Here is an 18477-nt window from a genome sequence, read left to right as displayed (position 1 = left end):
GGAACCCCACCTAGCTCTCTTAGCTCCGGCAAGGAGAACACAGCCGCCTGTAGTTTTGGGCGCTAAAGAAAATACATGAAAAAAGAACCAACAACAATAAGAAAAGGGCAGAGTGCCTAGATTAAATGGAGCAGAGAAAGAAGGCGGCAATCGGGGCTTCTGGATGAATTGATTGATTGATTGATTCGATTGAATGGAAAATGGGTGCGGGGCATTGTCCTGCATGCGAGATCCACCGACCAGGCTGGATAGCTGCAGGGGTTACCAATGAGTGCGGGTTTTCTTGAGAGGGTCCAGGGGTATACTTACCTCGCCAGCAAACAAAACAAAACACATGTAATTTACAGCGCTATCGAGTAATTATTCGGAAAACAGGAGGAAAGAGGAGAAAGAGTAAGGGATACAGGAACGCAGCGTCTACCTCTTGCGGTCAATGCCAAATTGAATACAGTAAATGCAGATTCTATCGTACATGTAGGATACCTACAAAGAAAGCTGGTACCTGCCTTTCTAGACCTAATCTCCAAAGAGAGTGAGTCTGTGTGCGTGCCGCGCGAGTGGTGCAGGAATCGCGAATCGATTTTGTAGCAAAGCAACTCTTCAACCAGCCACGAGACGGACTATGAGGTACTTATTATAGGTTAGTTCAAGATCTACCTTCGGTAGGTGCTTGTCTTCATGCCTGTCTGCCTGCCAGCATCACCTTGCCTCAAGTACCGTACCCGGACGGAAACCCATGATGACCTAATTAATCAATCAATGGCCGACCCCTTCTCTTTCCCATCCATGCCTGCTCTCTTCACCAGCCTCCTTCCACTCACGTCAGACAGACAGACAGCTCGGATTACAATACAGTCCCTGACCCTGGGCTCTGCTAATATTCCAGAACTCGTCCGCCGCTACCACCGACCCTGTCAGTTCTGGTTTTTGATTTTTAAACACGGATCTCGTCAATAAAACTAGTCTCTACTCCCGCACGCACAAACCTGCAGAAGGGTACCACGCTCAACTGAGATACTACTACCTTATCTTAGCCATCGCCCCCCAACACCAGTCTCCTCATTTAGCGCCGCATCACGTCGTATGCAGCTTAGCCAAGGTGCAGACCAAACTGCCACCGTGTACTGGTAGCGGAACCAACGACCGTGCCGAACCTTGACAAGAAAAACAAAATAACAAAGTTTCCGACGAGACTCGACACAGAGGAATGAAGGCAGTGAAGGGCGGAGACTTGCCTGCCTGCCGAGACGCCCCGTATTCCATGGAGTAAAATTTGACTACGCCGACCCTTCAGTAATAAACCCCACGAACGACAATCGCTGCATCCCCAGCCGGCGCAGACAAGACAGAGTGGCATTCCAGCTCGAATAGCTACAACGAAACTAGAAAACAAAACAGGATGGCGGACCAGGTCAACACGACTACAACGGAGTCGACTGCCCCTGTGACCAGCGAACCGGTACGGCCTGTGTCGCCTGCAAGTGACTCGGATAAGGAGACGGTATGTTGAGAAAAGACGAAGCCAAAGGTCCCCGTCACATCCCGTCACTTCATCCCTCCTTCTCACCCAGGACCGGACGATGCTAGAACTGGTTGGGGCTTTAAAACACTCTCCGCTACGGCAGGCTGTTTGTTTCGTCCCTGCCAGTTTACTGGGACCAAACATTGCAAATCCTTCCTTTGACTCAGATTCTGCATTCCCTTCACCTCTCTGTCTGTGTGCACTTGTCCTCCAAAACCCTAGCGTTACCTTCAACTGCCCGACCAAAGCCCCCATGACCTACCGAGCTGCAAGGCACGCGTCGCGGGAGGATTGAACAACACCTCGAACCAGAACGGACTTGTACTCTTTGCAAAGGAAGAGCAGACAAAAACAAAAAAAGTCCACCAGCATCAAACAACTAACGTGCGCCCAACATGGCTCTTTCACAGGATAATTTTGAAGATGCGCCCGACACAGCCTCGATCCGTTCCTTGACAAGGAGAAAACCGTCCACCACGCAGCCTATTTCCGAAGACAACCAGTCTGAGCTGGCAGCAGCCTTCAACAAAATCAAGAACAAAAAGGTTGCCAAGGACCAAGGCCCGAGCAATGCTACAAAGGACAAAGAAACCGAGAAAGAGGTCACAAATGCAGACGAGGCTACCGAGCCAGCTGCCGTTTCACTATCACCAACAGTACCGCCAGTTTCCGAACCTGCAGTTGATAACGTTGAAAAGCTTTCAGAGCCACTCGGCATCTCAGAGCCTAACAGCAAGCGGATATCAAAGGCCTCTACCAACGGAGAACTGAACGAAGTCAACCTGAACGACAAAGAAGAGACAAATCCTCCAGTAGAAGAACCGCTAGCCCAGACGCCCACCATAAAAAATACGCCCCCTCCCACTGTCGCTGCAGATGAAAAGCCTGTCCCAGCACGGGAGTCACCCAAGACCTTGTCGCTAAGCAGCATCACGAATGCACTGCCTGCCATGCCTTGGTCCCCCCCTGCCACCGAATCCCCGACAAAGGCCATGGCCATCAACCCGCAGCCGTCCATACCCCCTCCGATCACAGCTCCTCCTCCGCCTGCCCCTGCCACTCGCAAACTGACCAGTCCCTTTTCTTGGCTATCTCGAAACTCTACAAAGGACAAGGAGGCTCCAGCACCGCCTCCCGTGTCCCCCCGCAGGAACACTGCCAGTTCCGTGACGACTCTAACCAGCAACCCTGACATACTTGGTCGGTTGGAAGAAGAGGGCAAGAATGGTACTGCGGCGCGGAACACTCTGAAGGACCGTTTCAAGCTTGTGCGGATGCGTGAGGAGGCCGGCATTACCCTTTCAGAGGATGATAAGAGTCCTGTAGCCACAAAATCAAGTACTGGTGTAACTAGCCCGGTTTCTAACACGTCGACCGACGACAAGGACAGTTTGGCTGTGCAACAACCTCCTACGTCACCTCTGCCAGGTAGTCCAAACAAGAGCTTGGCGCCAGGCACTGCATCAGGCGTAGATGCCGCAATCGTCGATGGGCAGCCTGTGGACTGGGATCTGTGGCAGTCGTTGGTCTACGAGGGTCACGCTGCTGTAGCCCGAACAAGCTCCGAGGAACTAAACAGGGCCATCGCGGTGGGCATCCCGAACGTCATCCGAGGTCTTGTTTGGCAGACATTGGCGCAGAGCAAAAACGAGGGTCTCGAACATGTATACCGCGAGTTGGTTGCCAGGGGCACAGACAAGGAGAAGCCGAACAACAGGCAAAGTGGCAGCTCGGTTGGCACCGCTAGTAACACTAGTAACCTCAGCATTCAGCAGCGGGGCGAGACGGCTTCTTCAGCATCATCGGTCAATTCTGATGGCGGCAGCTCGGGTGGCGCAGCCCCAGCTGTTGATTCCAAAGAAGCCGAGGCGGCGGCCGCCAGGTTATTAGCAGAACGCAAGAAGCGTGAAAAAGAGGAGAAGGCGGCCCTTGCAAAGCTGGAAAAGGTCATTCGCAAAGACTTGGGCATGAGGACAAGTTTCTCCAAGTTCGCAGCGTCACAGGGGCTTCAAGAGGGTCTATATGGTGTCTGCAAGGCGTACGCGCTTTTTGACGAAGCCGTTGGGTATGCGCAGGGCATGAATTTCTTGGTCATGCCGCTATTGTTCAATGTGAGTACATGGTCTTTTTTTAAATTTAAATCATATCCGGACCAAATCATCCCCAATGCTAACATTCACCGTCAAATACGCAGATGCCCGAAGAAGAGGCCTTCTGCCTACTGGTGCGACTGATGAACCACTACCACCTGCGTGATTTGTTCATACATGACATGCCAGGGCTTCACAAGAACCTCTATCTGTTTGAGCGCCTTATTGAAGACCTCGAACCGGCTCTGTATTGCCACCTGCACCGGAAGGGCATCTCATCACACCTGTATGCGACCCAGTGGTTTTTGACTCTCTTCGCATACAGATTTCCGCTGCAGCTCGTGCTGCGCATTTACGACCTTATCCTGTCCGAGGGTCTCTCGGCCATTCTGAAGTTTGGTGTGGTGCTAATGCAGAAAAATGCGGCTGCACTGCTCCAAATCTCGGACATGTCAGCGCTGACTGCTTTCCTGCGTGATCGGCTCTTCGATGTCTATATTGATGTTGCTCCCAGCGCCGGTGGGATATTAGAGAATGGATTCTTCGGCAGCTCATCTTCGAACATCGACAAAGAGGTGTACAGAGCAGACCAGATGGTCCGGGACGCTTGCGAGGTCAAGATCACGCCAGAGATACTTGCTGCATACACGGAAGAATGGGAGGAGAAGACGGCGGCAGAAAGACAGCGGGAGGCGGAGATCACTCGTCGTGATGCCGAGATTGAAGAGCTGCGGGCCATAAACACGGCCTCGGCCTTCAAGATTCGCCGACTCGAGGAGCAACTTCAGGTGCATGATAGCGAGCAGGCCGCTCTGGCGACGCAACTGGTGCACTTCAAGGTGGAGAACCAAGAGCTTCGCGATGAGGCCGAGTCGTTACGGGAGCAGACCAAGACTCTGCGAACTCTACTTGAAGAACAACCAACCGAGCTCGAAAAGGCGTGGACCGAGGAGAAGCAGGGTCTACTCGCCAAGATGGACAAGGTGCACGAGGAGAACCGGAGGATTCAGCAAGAGATGTCAGACATGGAGCAACAACTGGTGAAGACCAAGATGGAATATGCCGAGGTAAGCAACTTCAAAGTGGCATTGAAATAATGGTACATTTTGCTAACTCGAAAACACCAAACAGATCAACTCGCAACACGAGACCCTGACAAGGAGGTGGACGGATCTCAAAAGGCAATTTGCATGAGTTGGTCCTGCTCCTCTCTTCATCTCTTTCTCTCCTCTAAATTTCTACTGTACCGGTATGATTATGAAATGACGGTTACGCATGCATACTTCAGATCAGCCTTTGGCCGAAGGGAATTGTTTCAACCATCCAAACCCTGTGTTTAACTTGGGGCAAAATTTCATCTACACAGATAGTTACCCCTTGCCGTTAATTTTAAAATGTAGTTCTGCTGGGCTGGGGATCAGACCAAGGCGTTTTTTTTTTGTTCATCATTCTCATACCTTCCGCATGAGATGCTGCCATGGCGGCGGCACAATGAATAGGCTAGCCCTCGGGGAGTTTTGTTGTCTTTCGTTCCTAGGTGTCTTTCTTTTTTCCTTTTTTAATCCAGTTCGCGTCTTTGGGGACAGTAACAAATTTTACTTTATTTTTCCATGATAAACCAGGTACATCCTAGATGGCACCCAGCAAAAAAAGAAATAAGGGTTCCCACCTTGAACTGGGCGCATAAATATAGATTTATCTTTTTGATCTCAATGGGGAAATCTAGGAAATTAGTATCCAGTAGTTGCTCCCACAAAGTTTGTGCCTTGTCGTGATGGGATGACACGACAATGAAGTAGCTTATCTATCTGTTTACCCGAGGTTGACAGGTGCAAAAGCTTAAACAGGGACTCCCTATCTTTGATTGCCTCCCCTTACCCACCTGCACATTGTCTACAGTACAAATGAGAAACTACGGGGCTTTGTGGCTAGCAAGTGTTGATCAACAGGGCATCTATTCAACGCTATCATAAATGAGCGTAAACAGGTATTACGCAATACCACCTTCTTTTTCTATTGGATAAAAAGGACAGACATTTGGATTAAACTACAAAACTGTTACCAGGTTGTGGGAATTTGCTGGGGAATTTTGTTGAATGAGACAAAAAAAGGTAGAGGGGGTATCAATGAGCTTTCCCGTTCTATAACGATTTGCAAAGAGGCTGGAGAAACCGTGACAACAAAGACCAAAAAAGGAAAAGCAAGAATAAAAATGATTGTATGACTGTAGCGGCTGATAACGGTGTAAAGCCGTAAAAACAACAAAGAATTACTATATCAAAGAACAGGATTAAAACGCCAAGTGCTTGCTGAATGCCGAGAAAGAGAGCCCGAGAGAAGGATGAGGCGTTGAAAAAGTTGAGAAGAAACAACTAGGTTAAAGAAAAAGGGAAAAAAAGAGACCTGAAATCCAAGCTCTTGCGCTGAGCGCTACTTCGCTGTTTTCTTTTTGCAGTCTCACTGACCATCATACCTGTCGTCAAGATCGTCCTTGAGAGTGTGTCGCCGAAGAAGATCGAGCCTTTGGTGTTTCCCATGCTAAACTTCAGGCTGCGATAGTGGGGGCGCTGGGGAGACGCTCCTGCTGGACGCGACTATGCTTGGCGTGGCTGTGCCCGTCGGGCTCGCACACACGCTTTCGCCAGTTATGACGGCCGCCGCAGCAACAGCCTTGCGCGATGCGCGCGCCGCATTCACCCTCTCGGTCCTGGCAGCGCGTTCCTGCTCCCTCTGCTGAGCCACTTCGCGCTCGGCAGCCACGGCTGCTTGCCTCCGCGCTGCCACGTCCTCCCTCTTGACCAGTCTCCTGAGGCCCTCGGATGCCTGGACCAGGCCGTCGATGCTGATGGCGTGGTCCGTCATCTGGTGGTTGATGTACGTGTAGACCGCTGCCGGAGACGTGCACTGCGTGAGAAGCTGGGTTTCGTTGAGCTTGAGGAGGGCGAGGGCTACTTGGAACAAAAAGGTTGAACCATCGCCCGCCAGGGAGAGGATGACGTCCCAGACTCGGAAGAGGGCTTCGGCCGAGAGGCAGTCCGTGAAGACGGATAGGAACCACTGGAATGTCATTGTCTCAAGATCGATCCCCAGAGCGTCAAAATGCGCCGACAGCCGGGGGAGCACCTCGGCAACATACTGACGCAACACCTGTTGGTCCGCTCGACTGGCAAGTAGCGAGTGGTCATAGTAGCCTGCAGGAAGAATCTTTTCGACAATGGCAGCCAGGAGCCAGAAAGCATCCTCCGCAGAGGGCGTCACGAGCAACAGGTTTGCAGCGATCAGGTTCATGCCTTGACAGTAGCCAACCTCGGGATTGCGCCGGGAGTACGCAAGCAGCACTTCGTGGAGCCTCTCAACGCCAGCACCCTTGCGAAAAAAAATGTTGTCGGTTAGCGTACGGTTGATGTCAGCCCGAATCTGCGTCACCACATCTGCGTTATCCTCGGCAATCGGTCGAGAAACAAGATCATCATAGTAGCCAGGCACTCGCAGCTCCAGGGCACCCGAGCATTCGGCCCAGACCTTGGCACGAAGCGTCACGGGTATGCCGCCAAGAACGAGACTGCGGAACTCGCTCCACTTGGCGCGGCCTACTTTCCCCTTGTTTCCGAGGTCTGCAATCCCAATCAGCTCCCCATCGGCCAGCTTTGTCTCAGGCATGCGGTGAAAGCGCGCATCTGCAACTGCAGAGTCTCCAACTTTGCGCCGCTCCGCCCGCACCTTCCGTTGAAACTCGTTCCAACGGTCCATCCGCTTCCTCTGGAGATCATCGTGAAGACTGTTGAGCTGGTTTAGCAGCTGCTTCACTGGCTCGGCTTCGTCTCTGACAAAAGTCGCCGCCGCTGCCGCCGGCTCTCTCTCCAAACTGACTATTGTGGCGTCGCCCGTGTCGACTGCGGACGTTGGTGTGCTCGCTGGTGGTACGAAACCTCGGTCTTCTGACGTAACTATGGCGGGCACTGGCAGGCCAGGGGACTTGGGGGCGTCCGGACCCTCCGTCACTTCGATACCCGCAGCGCTTGTAACAGGGGTGTCGGAGAGTAGCTCGGTGGTACGTTCCGCCCCTGACTGAAATGTCACTACTTTCAGGTAGTCGTACCATCTGTAGGTCGACTTGCCTTCCTCGGTGGAAGACGGAGAACCAGGACGGCCTTCGCTAGCGACATCCCATTTTGAACTGGAACTGTCTTCAGTAATAATGGCCGCCAGGTTGGGTTTCCCGTTCTGAAGTAGCTCGACTTTTTTGGGCCCGCTGCCTCTAAACTGACTGGCCAGCTGTGCCGCCCTCTGCCGCTTCTTGCGTTGTTGATCATATATAAATCCAAACCTATCGGTAAGCTCCCCAGAACCCCGGTAATTATTATTCAGTTGAGATAGCGTCGGCGGCTGTCCCTCCAGCGGGAGGATCTTGTCCATCTCCACCGGACCGTAGCTCTCCTGCCGAGAAATGTTCTCCAAACTAGGACTTACGACCATCGTATCCCATCGGTCCTCTGTTCGGGTACGGCTGCCTGCACCAGGTGGCATGGCAGTTAGTGTGCCTGCTGTGACCCTCCGCATCGACATTAGAGATTTTGGCCCACCCTGAGTAGAAACCGCACGAGTCGACCCGTTAGTTCTTTGGCTCGATACAGACGAGGTCCGCAGGGATCCACCTGCCCCAGATCCGGAACTGCCTGCCCTACCACGGCCATCCGCCACCTTGGAGCTGGCGGCATTGTTGCCGGCAACCAGCCGCACCAGGGTCGCAGCAAAGGGCATAGAACTCTTCCTCGCGGGGGTCACACAGTTGACGATGCTAGAGGCCCTGCTAGAGCTCCGTACTGACTCGACGTCGGGTGGCGTAAACAGATCCTCGTTCAGCGTCGGGCGCCTGTCCGACGAGGTAAATGTGCGTACAACCGTCTGCTGGGACCGTTCCTGCTTAGGAGTGTCTCCGTTGACACTACCTGCGCGACTGTTCCTGCCACTCCCACCGCCACCCCAAAAATAATCTTTTATCATCTTCATAGTGCCCTTGTTTTGGGCCTGACTGTCCGTCTCGACAGGAAGAGGCCCATTACTGGGTGCACGCACGGTCGCCTGGCCGGCAGTGTAGTAGCTAATATCTCGTGAGACGCTGTCTGTCATGGCATCGCTCATCAGATCTGATACTTGACGATTGTGCTGGCCCCTCGCGGCATCGTGTTCGACGGCTCGCAGGCGGGTCTCAAGGTCTAGTGTAGATAGTCCGCATTCTAATATAATCTTCCTCAGTGCGCGTTCCCGGTCGCTCGAGCGGATACGCAGCGCTGATATCTGAGCGTCCCGCTGGGCCAGGTCCTCGGCGACCTGACGCACCAATCCAACGGCGCCGTGCTTGGCAATGAGTCGGCCGATGTGCTCATCGTCGGCGAGGTGCAGGGCGCCTGGAATTTTGTTGGGGGCGAGCGGCGGCGCATCGTCAAAAAGGGCGTTGCGTGCTTGGCTGGAAGAAGATGTAAAGGTCGACGAGGATGCCTGCGGGTTGGGCGAGCTGGCCGTTAGACTCGCAACGATGGACGATGCGGCGGATTTTGCCGACGCGACGGCGGTCCTCGGCGGTGAAGGCGATTTGTTGGCGGTCTCGTCGGGCTTTTTGAACAGCAGGGACGAGGCGCCATCAAGAGCATCCAGTGAGAGTGTAGGGCGGTCTTCCTCCTGTGGAGATCCGGGCGAGAAGGAGGGAAACGAGGTCAGGGACTTGTCCAAGGCGTCGACGGACGATGCTGTGGTGGAGCTGGACGGGTTAGAGACAAGCTTGGCCCTGCGAGAGGCGCGGACGGTAGAGCGATGGCTACTCCGGCTCCTCGTCGACGCGGCCGAGATCTCAGAAAAGGAGCGCTCAAGAGGCGCTATGGGAGACCCGCCGTCCATCGCGCGGCACTGGGAGCACGCGCTGCCATCGATCGACTCGACTCGGCCGTTTGGTTCGTCCGGACCTGGCTGTCTTGGTATTTGGTTCCTGGCTGGGGAATGGTGTTGCTGTCTTTTTTTTCCTTGGTGCTTGGCTTTTCTTCGTCTATTCTTTCTTGTTGACTGCTTTGGTCTCTTAATGTATGACTGTCGCTAAAAGTCTGATCAAATATGGTTATATGTAATCGTCTGCAAGTCAACTAATTTCTTGTCCTCTGTTTTCGTTCCCCTCTCCTTTTTTTTCCCTCTCTTTTCTTTTGGTTCTTCTGCCTTCGATTCGTTGCTTTTTTAGTTGTGCTACTCGCGGCAGTCTTTTGATTACTTGCGTTCACCACCCCAAAAAAAGTCGCGCTAGGAGAGTACTTGTTGCTTTCGTGTATACTTTGGGCTTATTGGAAAAAGGAGGGGTGGAGCTGGTCTCGTCTGGTCTACTCGAGAACGTCAATGCGATGCTAACTAAGTTGGCCAGAAAACACGGGGTCTGGGGTGGTAACAGAAAGAACGTCGCAGTACATGACGCACTTGTGATTGCAGGGGTCTTGTAGCCTAGTGGGGCGGCATCGATGCCCAAGGCGAAAGAAAAAAAAAGTGGAAGGAATTTCCGTCTGTTCTTTTATGCATGCTAATTCCAACTTTTACCGGCGGGGGATGGTCTATCCCCAAAATAGTTACCTAGGTACCTACCTTACCTAATTAATTACATCCAAATTAAGCCATGGGTTGGTTGCTATATGTAACTTCTGTGGAGTACGTTGCCGCAAACTGTCCCCAACCATAACACGCGACGCGTACCAAGAAAAAATAAAGCCTTGAATGCAAATTACTCCGTGTTTATGCTGCGCAGTCCCGGTGTCACGACGTCTACCTAATCATAGGTTTGAATTGAATTCATCCTTGAATCAGAGCGCTCCCTTCTTTGTACAAGCCACAGACGTCTGATTCGTCAACCGTTTCCATTTCTCCGTCCTCTCCGAAACCTCGTGTTTCTCATCTACGAACACTTGTAGAATTTAAGCTCCAGCCGTACCATGGACAGCTGCGGGACCCCACAGTCTACTTCGCACTTCATACTCCCCAAGAGGCTATTGCGAGGTATCCATGGCATCCGGATCAGCTGCAGCAGCTCGGGCCAACTCCTCAGATGCCGTACCATCAGCGATGGCCGCCAGCTTCTCTCTTGCTGCTGCCATCCTCCCCGACTTCCACTTCTCAATCTCCACCCGCAAGTCGTCACACGGCACGATATCTTCAATAGACATAGGTTGCCGAGTGAACGGATCCTTTGGGTCTGATAGCAGATGCTGCATGATGGTTGAACGGTCCACAATGTTGCCTGACGGCAGCCTCACCGGGTCTTTCATCAGATCGCTCATGAGCGGATCTTCATACTCGGTCGGAATCTCGCCAAAGTCCTGTTCCGCTTGGTCCGCGAGTTCCTTGGCAGCCGCAATCTTGACCGTTAATTGAGCCCATCTGCTAAGCTTTTCCGGATCCGCGAATCCCCTGTTGGCCATGATGCGCGATGCAGCCGAGAACGTCTCGGGTTTGTATGAACGCCCATCGCCCGCCACTGCCTCAATAAAGGTCGGTTTTCCGCCCAAATTCAAGTAAATGTCCGTAATCTCCGCAAGGAGTGTCTTGGGCTGGAAACGGTACTGCTGCGGGTTGTCCACCTTCAGTTTGCTCGACTTGGGCCCAACCAAAAGCTCCAGGTTGTAGTCCAACATGCCTGCCAACCGCTGGACAATCTCCGGCATCGTAAAGGCATCGTCAAGTGTATCAGTGAAGAGCTTCATCATCGCCACAGTCTGGTTGGTGAGGTGCATGTATGAAGTCGCATGGCCTTCTGTGGTCTGTAACTCGTCCTGCTTCTGTCTCCTTTGTTCTTCCGACATGCCATGTGCCTCCTTGAGCTCCACCTGAAGCTCATGTATCTTTTGGAATTTGGTCAATGCTTCATCGAGCACATATGTCGCGTCGTTGAGCAGCATATTGACAAAGTGAACGAAGAATGGCTTGTTGGTCTTGCTCTGTTCTCTCAGCTGCCTCGAGTAGTGGGGATTAGGCCACACTTTCTGGATGATGTAGGATATCTCGTATCGAATGTTGAACTTGTCGTAGAACGCGGAATTGGCTCCGGTGGACTCGCACTCGATGTAAAACTTCATGAGAGCGTGAAGCAGATGGTCGTTGGCAAACTTGGAGCTCATCAGCACGTCGGTCATCACACCGCTCTTCCAATGCCGGAAGAACTGCGTCACCCCGAAATACAGCAGCGTAACCAGGGCTGCCTTCATGTAAGGATTTCGGATGTAGGCCGAAGACTCCAGTAGTGTGACGCAAAGGACTGTCAGTTCGTCGCCAACAGCTGACAAAAGGATCTGCGGCATCGTGCTGTGAAAGTCGGTAAGTGTTTATCCCAAGAACCGGCTGATATTGACAAACTTACTTGAAAACGTATTTGAAATTGTCCAGCACGATCTGCAGGGAATATTCCGGAAGACAGCAAAAAACCTCTGGAGGTGGACTTGCAAGAGGCACTCTTTGGTAAAGTTAGTATGGGTGGTGAAACAGTGTCTTCAAAGGGGGTCAACAAAGATGCCAACATACTGTAATCGCTTTTCCGGAGTATAGTCACTTTGGCTTGCGACCCTAAGCAGCCAAACCGTGACATATCTCATAAATGTTATCGATTTCGCCTGCATCTTCTCGTCGGTCAATACACCGTTGGTCGCGTGTTTCATTGCCACGCTTGTCTCCAGCGCCTCGCGGTAGCGAGAGGTGCGGAGGTCAAACGCTGCGAGCTGTGTTGGTCTCTGTGAAGGTACGTCATTAGCCTCATGCTTATGTGTAAGCTAGAATGATGCGAGCTGCAGTGAGCCAAGGTTTTGGGTGGGGCTTACGGTGTTGGCAAAGTTCTCCCGCTCTGTCTCAAACTCCTCAATGCTTCTCCTGAAGTTTCTGATGGCCCTGTCCATAGTCTTCATCTTCTCGCTAATTGCCTGGGTCCCGTAATTGTGTGCCGCCAATCCAAGGAAGAAAATCTCGGATATGAAGTTGTTGGCCCCCTCCGCTTTCTCAGCATAGAAGGCGTCGGATTGCTGCTGGTCAGCGTTGAGCTTGGTTTCCTCCTTGAGATCCACACGGGGACTTCGGCGCAGATAGTCGATATCTATGCGGCCAACCTTGGAGAATGTCGTGTCCATAAAAGGCTGGCATAGCTCATTTACGACAAAGGTCACATTGAGCATGAAACCGTCGGATGAGACCTCCTTTGGGTCAACTTGCATTGCTCGTCGTTTATGATTCGAATTCACCACATGAGCAAACCAATCAAGAACACGACCCCTGACCTCCTCGTTTGCCCGTACAAAATTGTTGATGACGGACATCAGATCGAATTGATGAGCGGATAATGTTACTTGGACCGCGTTTTGGGCAGTGCGAACAGCACCCTCGTTCATGTTGTCTGCGTTAGGAAAGTAAGATTTGGCCATGTCGCTCTGCAACGGTGATAAACGGAAAAAGGGACCCAGTAGTGAGTCCAGCTCGATTCTCGGAGCAGGTGCTTGTTTGTTGACGAAGCGCTCATCCTTGACCAAAGCCTGCATAATCTCTTTGTACTTGGAGAACATAATTAAGACCTATAATCAATAGTTTCAGTAATTTGGTATGTCGGCAAGAAAGAAGACGTTTGGAAGTAAACACGCATACGTTCATGCCTGGTCTGTAATCGTCCGCCATAGTCATATTGGCAACCTTAGCGCTGATATCGACCATGGAGCGGACAAGGATGTCGGCATAGGATTCGTCCTCGTCAAACCTTGACACAAGTTCAGCGAGGAAGTCCAGACAAACACCGGCCTCATTGTCCATTCCCTTGAGGAGGTACGGCACAAGTGTGTCGTGCCGGGGGTTCTCCTCGCGTCTAGATAACTCCGCCGTGGCACAGGTCAGCGAACATAGAACGAATATGGTTGGCTGCTGCCGAGCAGCGGTGAATCATGATCACGAACCCAAACAGGTCAGGGACCGTGAGCGCAAATAACGCGTTACTCATGCATAATCGCCTAGCCTCCTTGACCAATTCCAATCTTTCAGGGGGTGGGTCACGTTGCATAGCCGGGGATTTGGAGAAGCGGAGAATGCGCTTCCAGCATGGCAACAGGTAATCCAGCAGCGGCTTGTTGTGAGGGAAGGCCGAGGCTGCTTCGAGTATGGTGCCGTCCAGGTTGTCTTGGGACAGCAGAGGCTTCCGACCCTCGGCTTCGTCATTCGCTCCATCCTCTTGCAATTCGCTCGCGAGATTCGGTAGGTATGTTACAGGGTGACCGGATACGTCGGTCTTTCTGCTTGGGTCCAGGGTTACTCTGAAGAAATGCGAGATGGTCCTATCGGCCCAGTCTTCGGGGGACTCCTGTTTCTGGATCTTCTGCGGTCGCACTGCAGGCAAATCAACATCGGATTTTGGTCTTTTGGGTATAATGACGCCCTGAGGTTTGGTACCTTGAGATGCCGGCGTTGCTGGCTCCGCTGCCGTCTTAGCGGCAGGCTGGGATCTGGGTGCTGCTGGCGCTGCGGCGGGTGTTGGTGTTTGGGAACCAGCTTCTGGGGCTTGTCTGGTGTCGTTGGTTTGCGAGGTCGAGGCCACCAAAGACGAAGGCTTGTCGCTTGAGGGCTTCGGCGACTCGTTCTCTTTCGTATCAGACTTGCCTTCGGTCGCCGTTGCGGAGGAAGACGAAGTTGTCGAGGCGCCCAGTTTCGCCAGTCGCCGTGCTCGCATCTAGGAAGATTACACACGAGTTAGATTGGGAGTATGTCTCGCCGGAGAGGCTCGCGATGGGGAGCTCACCTGCTCTGCGGGCGGCAGTGTAGGCTCTGGCTCCTGCTCGTCGGGACCCATTCTTATGCTGTTTGGTAAGGCGGCAGAATTCGGGAAAGTTGGCTCGGTTGTGATAAGATCCGCTGTGGGATCACTAGCAATTCAAGAACTCTTGATGGGAAGGAGGCTGTGGCAGATCTATGCTGGTTTTTGTAGGATGATGATAAAATTAATGGCTGCCTGTAAACGGCTCTCTGACGTACTGGAGCCCCTTCTCTAGAATAGTCTAGGCTGGACTTTAGGGTAGGTAGGCAGGCAGACGAAGGCCGGGTCTGATGTTACCAGTGGCGGGGGTGGGTGAGCATGGGGAGCTCCTCGGGCCTTCATCCTCTGGCCTTTGAACGTGCCCCACTAAGCAGGCGTCTTAAGGCGATTAAGTGGGGTGGGCCGGGTATAGAAGCTTTATAATCCATTCCATCTTTGTTCCGAGACTCCGTGTGTACAAGTCAACGTATAATGTACAGGCTGTCACAGAGGAACTATACGGAGCAGAACTGACAAGAAGCCACTTTAACCTTTAACTAGCTACTGGATTTGGTATTTATAAGTGTCATGCAGGCGTAATTGATCAAGTCAGGTAATAGTCACCTGTGGACGGTGCATATATGTTTTGGAATTGCTTGCTGTTCTGGTCTGAGCTCCAGTAAAAGATCTATCCGTTGGTATCAAAGTTGAAAACGTCAACAAGTCCGTATCGTGTGCCTCATACCTATGCGCCACCCTTTTAAACATAATAAGTCATCAAAAGTAATCCCAGGAAAATAACAGCAACTCATAATATCATTCTCCGGCTTGAAAAGTGCCCCATGCAAGCAGCCTCCAGGAGCCTCGTAACAGCACCACAACAAAACTTCTAGCGCGATGCAGATCAAAGACGTGGAGGAGTGATTGCATGGGGTTGCATCACTCCATAGTTGCCTGCAGAATCAAACAACCTGTCGTTCGCACTAGTGCCCTGTCCGCTTGAGCCAGGCTCAGGGGCGGCCGCCAAAGTGCCACTTCCAACGGGAGCTACTGCGTTTGTGGCCGCAGTGTTGAGCCGATTCATACTGCCACTATACATGGACTTTTGACGAGCGATTACAAACCGCAAGTCCATACCGATCCCAGCAATGGCCGTCCGCAGCTCCGTGAGCTGGTCCTGCACAGGCAAAATCTCATTGACAAGCATTTGACTTTGTCTTGCATCCTGCTCGGCCAAACGCCGTTGCAAGCTTTCTACACGCTCCTCGCAGCTTGTCAGACCTGCAAGTATGAAGCCGTGCGCGTCATTTTGCATGCCGTCGCCACTGTAGGGCCCAGAAGGTGGATTGGCCCATGGGCCCCTTACAGCATCTCCTCTGTTGTGACCACTTGCGTTGTCTGCCAGTGAGCTAGCATCGCCTGAAAGATGCGCTGCAGAATTGTGTCGCCTTGCCGTGCTGGATGCCTCAGGAACTGGTCGGTTCAACAAGTCCATAGATCTGGAGGGATTAATGATGCTTTCGCCAGGGCCCGTGCGATGAAAGCTGTCCTGTCGCTCTGTCAAATATTGGATAACCATCTCTTGCCGTTCAAGCTTCATCTGTTGGCTATCTGCCAAGTCTCGAAGCGAGGCCATTTCCCTTCGAAAGCTCTGCTCCATGCGCGCGACGGCGCCAAACGCACAACCACGCTCGTGCTCCCCAAGGAGGCAACGTTTTGCCTTGTATGTGCACCCAGAAGCAGCGTACTCACAAGGTCTCGGAATTTCTGGACAGTCTTGCTGCAAATGAACAGCATACCGATGCCGCAGCACTGAGGAGCAGCAATGTTCGCACTCCCTTGCCGCACTGATGCAGTCGTTTTCGCAATGATCGTCCGCATCCGAAGCCTCGATGAGGCTAAAACACTGGGGGCACTGGACTATCATATGCTTGCAGCCCTCGCCAGCATCCATCCTTGCAACCAGCTTCTGACAGGAAGGGGCAGAACATGGCACCTTGGTATAGTTGCACTCCCTTTCATAGTGCCGCTTTATTGAGCTTCGTGTTTCGACTTTGTTGCAACGCCGGTTCGGACATCTCACTTGCAGTTCGTCAAGCAGGTTCTGTATGATGCGCGGAGCTGGTCTCGCGGGAAAGCGACCGCGTTCCAGGTCCCGAGAAAACGACTTGCGGTCCAGAGGGCAGCACTTATTGCTGTGCTCAAGGAGCCCGTCAAAACAGCCCGAGCAGAAGACATGACCGCACCTGGTAACAACAGGCAGAACCAATGGAGCTTGGCAGATGGGGCACCATAAATTCTGGCTGACCTCCCCCACGTATTCAAGAGCTGGCCAATCCAAGCTCGGTGGTAATGCTGCCGGCTCTGGCTCGAGCGACATGGCTGGCTCTGGCGCATGGTTTAGAACTGCCAGACTGTGATTCTCATCGTTGTGCGCGTAGTCCTCTCGAACCCCACCATCCCGATCTTCATGGTCGGTGCTGGTGGCGATCATCTCAACACCATTATAGTTGTTTTGCATGCGATGGCGACCGCCTGGAGGCAAAAGGCCCTCTTCGGGCGTATTCGGTGGTGGCATCGTAAGGCTCTCGAAGGGACGTCTCTGAGGGTGTCGTCGATATACCTAGTATGTTGTCATAGGGTGGAGGTTCGCTATGCAGGCGGTAGGTAGCGTACAGCAGGCTACTGCTCCGCAGCTCCGCAGACCGACCCGTATTGCTGGGTGTTGGCAACTAGACTAGAACGAAATGATGGGAAACAGTCGTAAAACGCCGTGTCAGCGATGCCGTTGGCTCTGGCAGGGGCCAGAGACCAGCGCCGATTCGCTGAAAAATGGAACCGAATATAAGCCCTACGAAGATTTGAGAGATGAAGGCAACTGAATGAGAACCTTTACGGCCTGCCGGCTTGGAGAAGGAATGTCAGAAACCCAAAAGTTGACCTCGGATTGGGGGACGGAGGACGGAAGATGGGGCGGTCTGCGATTTCGGATGATAGCCCGTGGAGAGTAGAAGTGGGGAAGCCGATCTCCCACAATCCAACCCTGTGTAAGGTACCTACCACCTAAGTACAAGTAGGTGTGCAATTTTATTGCAACCACCAAGGTTGGGGGTTAGGTAGGGAGGTACTCGGGGCTGTTCGTTATGGGCCCCCTTTAGATACCTAGGTACTTAATTGTACTCTTTCCCTCGCCACTCCGGGGTGTCACACCCTTGCAGTAATATCCTAGCACTAGCTACTATTCTGGCAAGCAAGACCACCAGGTTCCTGGCAAGGATGTGGAATGACCAGCGACGCAAAAGTGTGCAGGGTAATTAATTAAGAATCTTCTTTAATGGTTGGTGCCCTGGGTTGTCCCCCCAGCCTCCATCTTCTCTTGATAGATGCAACACGGCAACTTGTCTTTTGCACATTATACAACAAAACAAAACTTGGTTGCTAGCACCATCGGCACCATCGGAAACCAAATATCAACATAGCTTAGTAGTATCAAGTCGTTTTCCCCGTTAACTTGCCTCATTCTGGCTGCGCACCTAAACAAAAGAAAAGATACGCACGAGGCACGCCGCCTCACAGAACAAATGGAAAGCCTCGGCTAGCCACAGACACGGTGTTCAGACAGATTGAATGCTAAATTTTGATTTCCCAAGGCCAGAAACACGGCCCGACAAAGATTTTACATTGTACTCAACATTGTCTCGATGTTCGTTTCACCGCGGTTGAAGCGCATTAGCCGCCCCATTCACAATCGATGAAAATCCCACCAAAGGGCAAGCTCTGACGTATGATGCCAGTCCGTCTGCACTGTGGTAGGTCATGGCGAGACGTCTGCCGCGGCATTCTAATTATGCGCGGCAAAGCACAACTGCTCGCTACACACTGACTGTGATAAAACACCTAGGCACAACAATTAATTACCTTGGTAATCGCCTGTTTGCGGAGAAATGCGACATACGTGGTTCTACACGCTGCCCCAGAGCCCCAGTCGCGTGATTCTTCTGGTGGTGGATCCTTGATGCGGCCACAATGCTACCTTCTGAAGTAGGATCCTATACCGAATAGGTGCAAATCTTTGTCAAGAGAGA

The 18477-nt window shown here is 52.4% G+C and overlaps 4 protein-coding genes across 4 annotated transcripts; 1 reads left to right on the top strand and 3 right to left on the bottom strand.

Annotated features, from left to right (window-relative positions):
- The first annotated feature begins 284 nt into the window (after positions 1-284).
- MGG_03253 (GTPase-activating protein GYP5) lies at positions 285-5279 on the top strand. The gene is made up of 4 exons (XM_003716673.1): positions 285-1501; positions 1933-3633; positions 3717-4679; positions 4744-5279. The coding sequence occupies exons 1-4, from the start codon at positions 1400-1402 to the stop codon at positions 4804-4806; spliced, it is 2829 nt and encodes a 942-aa protein (XP_003716721.1). The 5' UTR covers positions 285-1399; the 3' UTR covers positions 4807-5279.
- Positions 5280-5535: 256 nt separating this feature from the next.
- On the bottom strand, positions 5536-10056 carry MGG_03254 (TBC1 domain family member 10A). The gene has a single exon (XM_003716672.1). The coding sequence runs from the start codon at positions 9505-9507 to the stop codon at positions 6151-6153; it is 3357 nt and encodes a 1118-aa protein (XP_003716720.1). The 5' UTR covers positions 9508-10056; the 3' UTR covers positions 5536-6150.
- A 13-nt stretch (positions 10057-10069) lies between these two features.
- Positions 10070-14735, bottom strand: MGG_03255 (ubiquitin conjugation factor E4). Its single transcript, XM_003716671.1, has 8 exons — positions 14399-14735; positions 14053-14329; positions 13563-13989; positions 13261-13474; positions 12450-13190; positions 12157-12362; positions 11996-12088; positions 10070-11940 (listed from the first exon to the last, which is right to left on the bottom strand). Exons 1-8 carry the CDS (start codon positions 14447-14449, stop codon positions 10629-10631), a joined length of 3321 nt encoding a protein of 1106 aa, XP_003716719.1. The 5' UTR covers positions 14450-14735; the 3' UTR covers positions 10070-10628.
- Positions 14736-14911: 176 nt separating this feature from the next.
- On the bottom strand, positions 14912-17415 carry MGG_03256 (uncharacterized protein). Its single transcript, XM_003716670.1, has one exon. The coding sequence runs from the start codon at positions 16968-16970 to the stop codon at positions 15297-15299; it is 1674 nt and encodes a 557-aa protein (XP_003716718.1). The 5' UTR covers positions 16971-17415; the 3' UTR covers positions 14912-15296.
- Positions 17416-18477: the final 1062 nt, after the last annotated feature.

Source organism: Pyricularia oryzae, chromosome 4 (genome assembly GCF_000002495.2).
Source record: "Pyricularia oryzae 70-15 chromosome 4, whole genome shotgun sequence".
Taxonomy (NCBI): Eukaryota; Fungi; Ascomycota; class Sordariomycetes; order Magnaporthales; family Pyriculariaceae; genus Pyricularia; species Pyricularia oryzae.
This window is presented reverse-complemented; position numbering and strand designations above follow the sequence as displayed.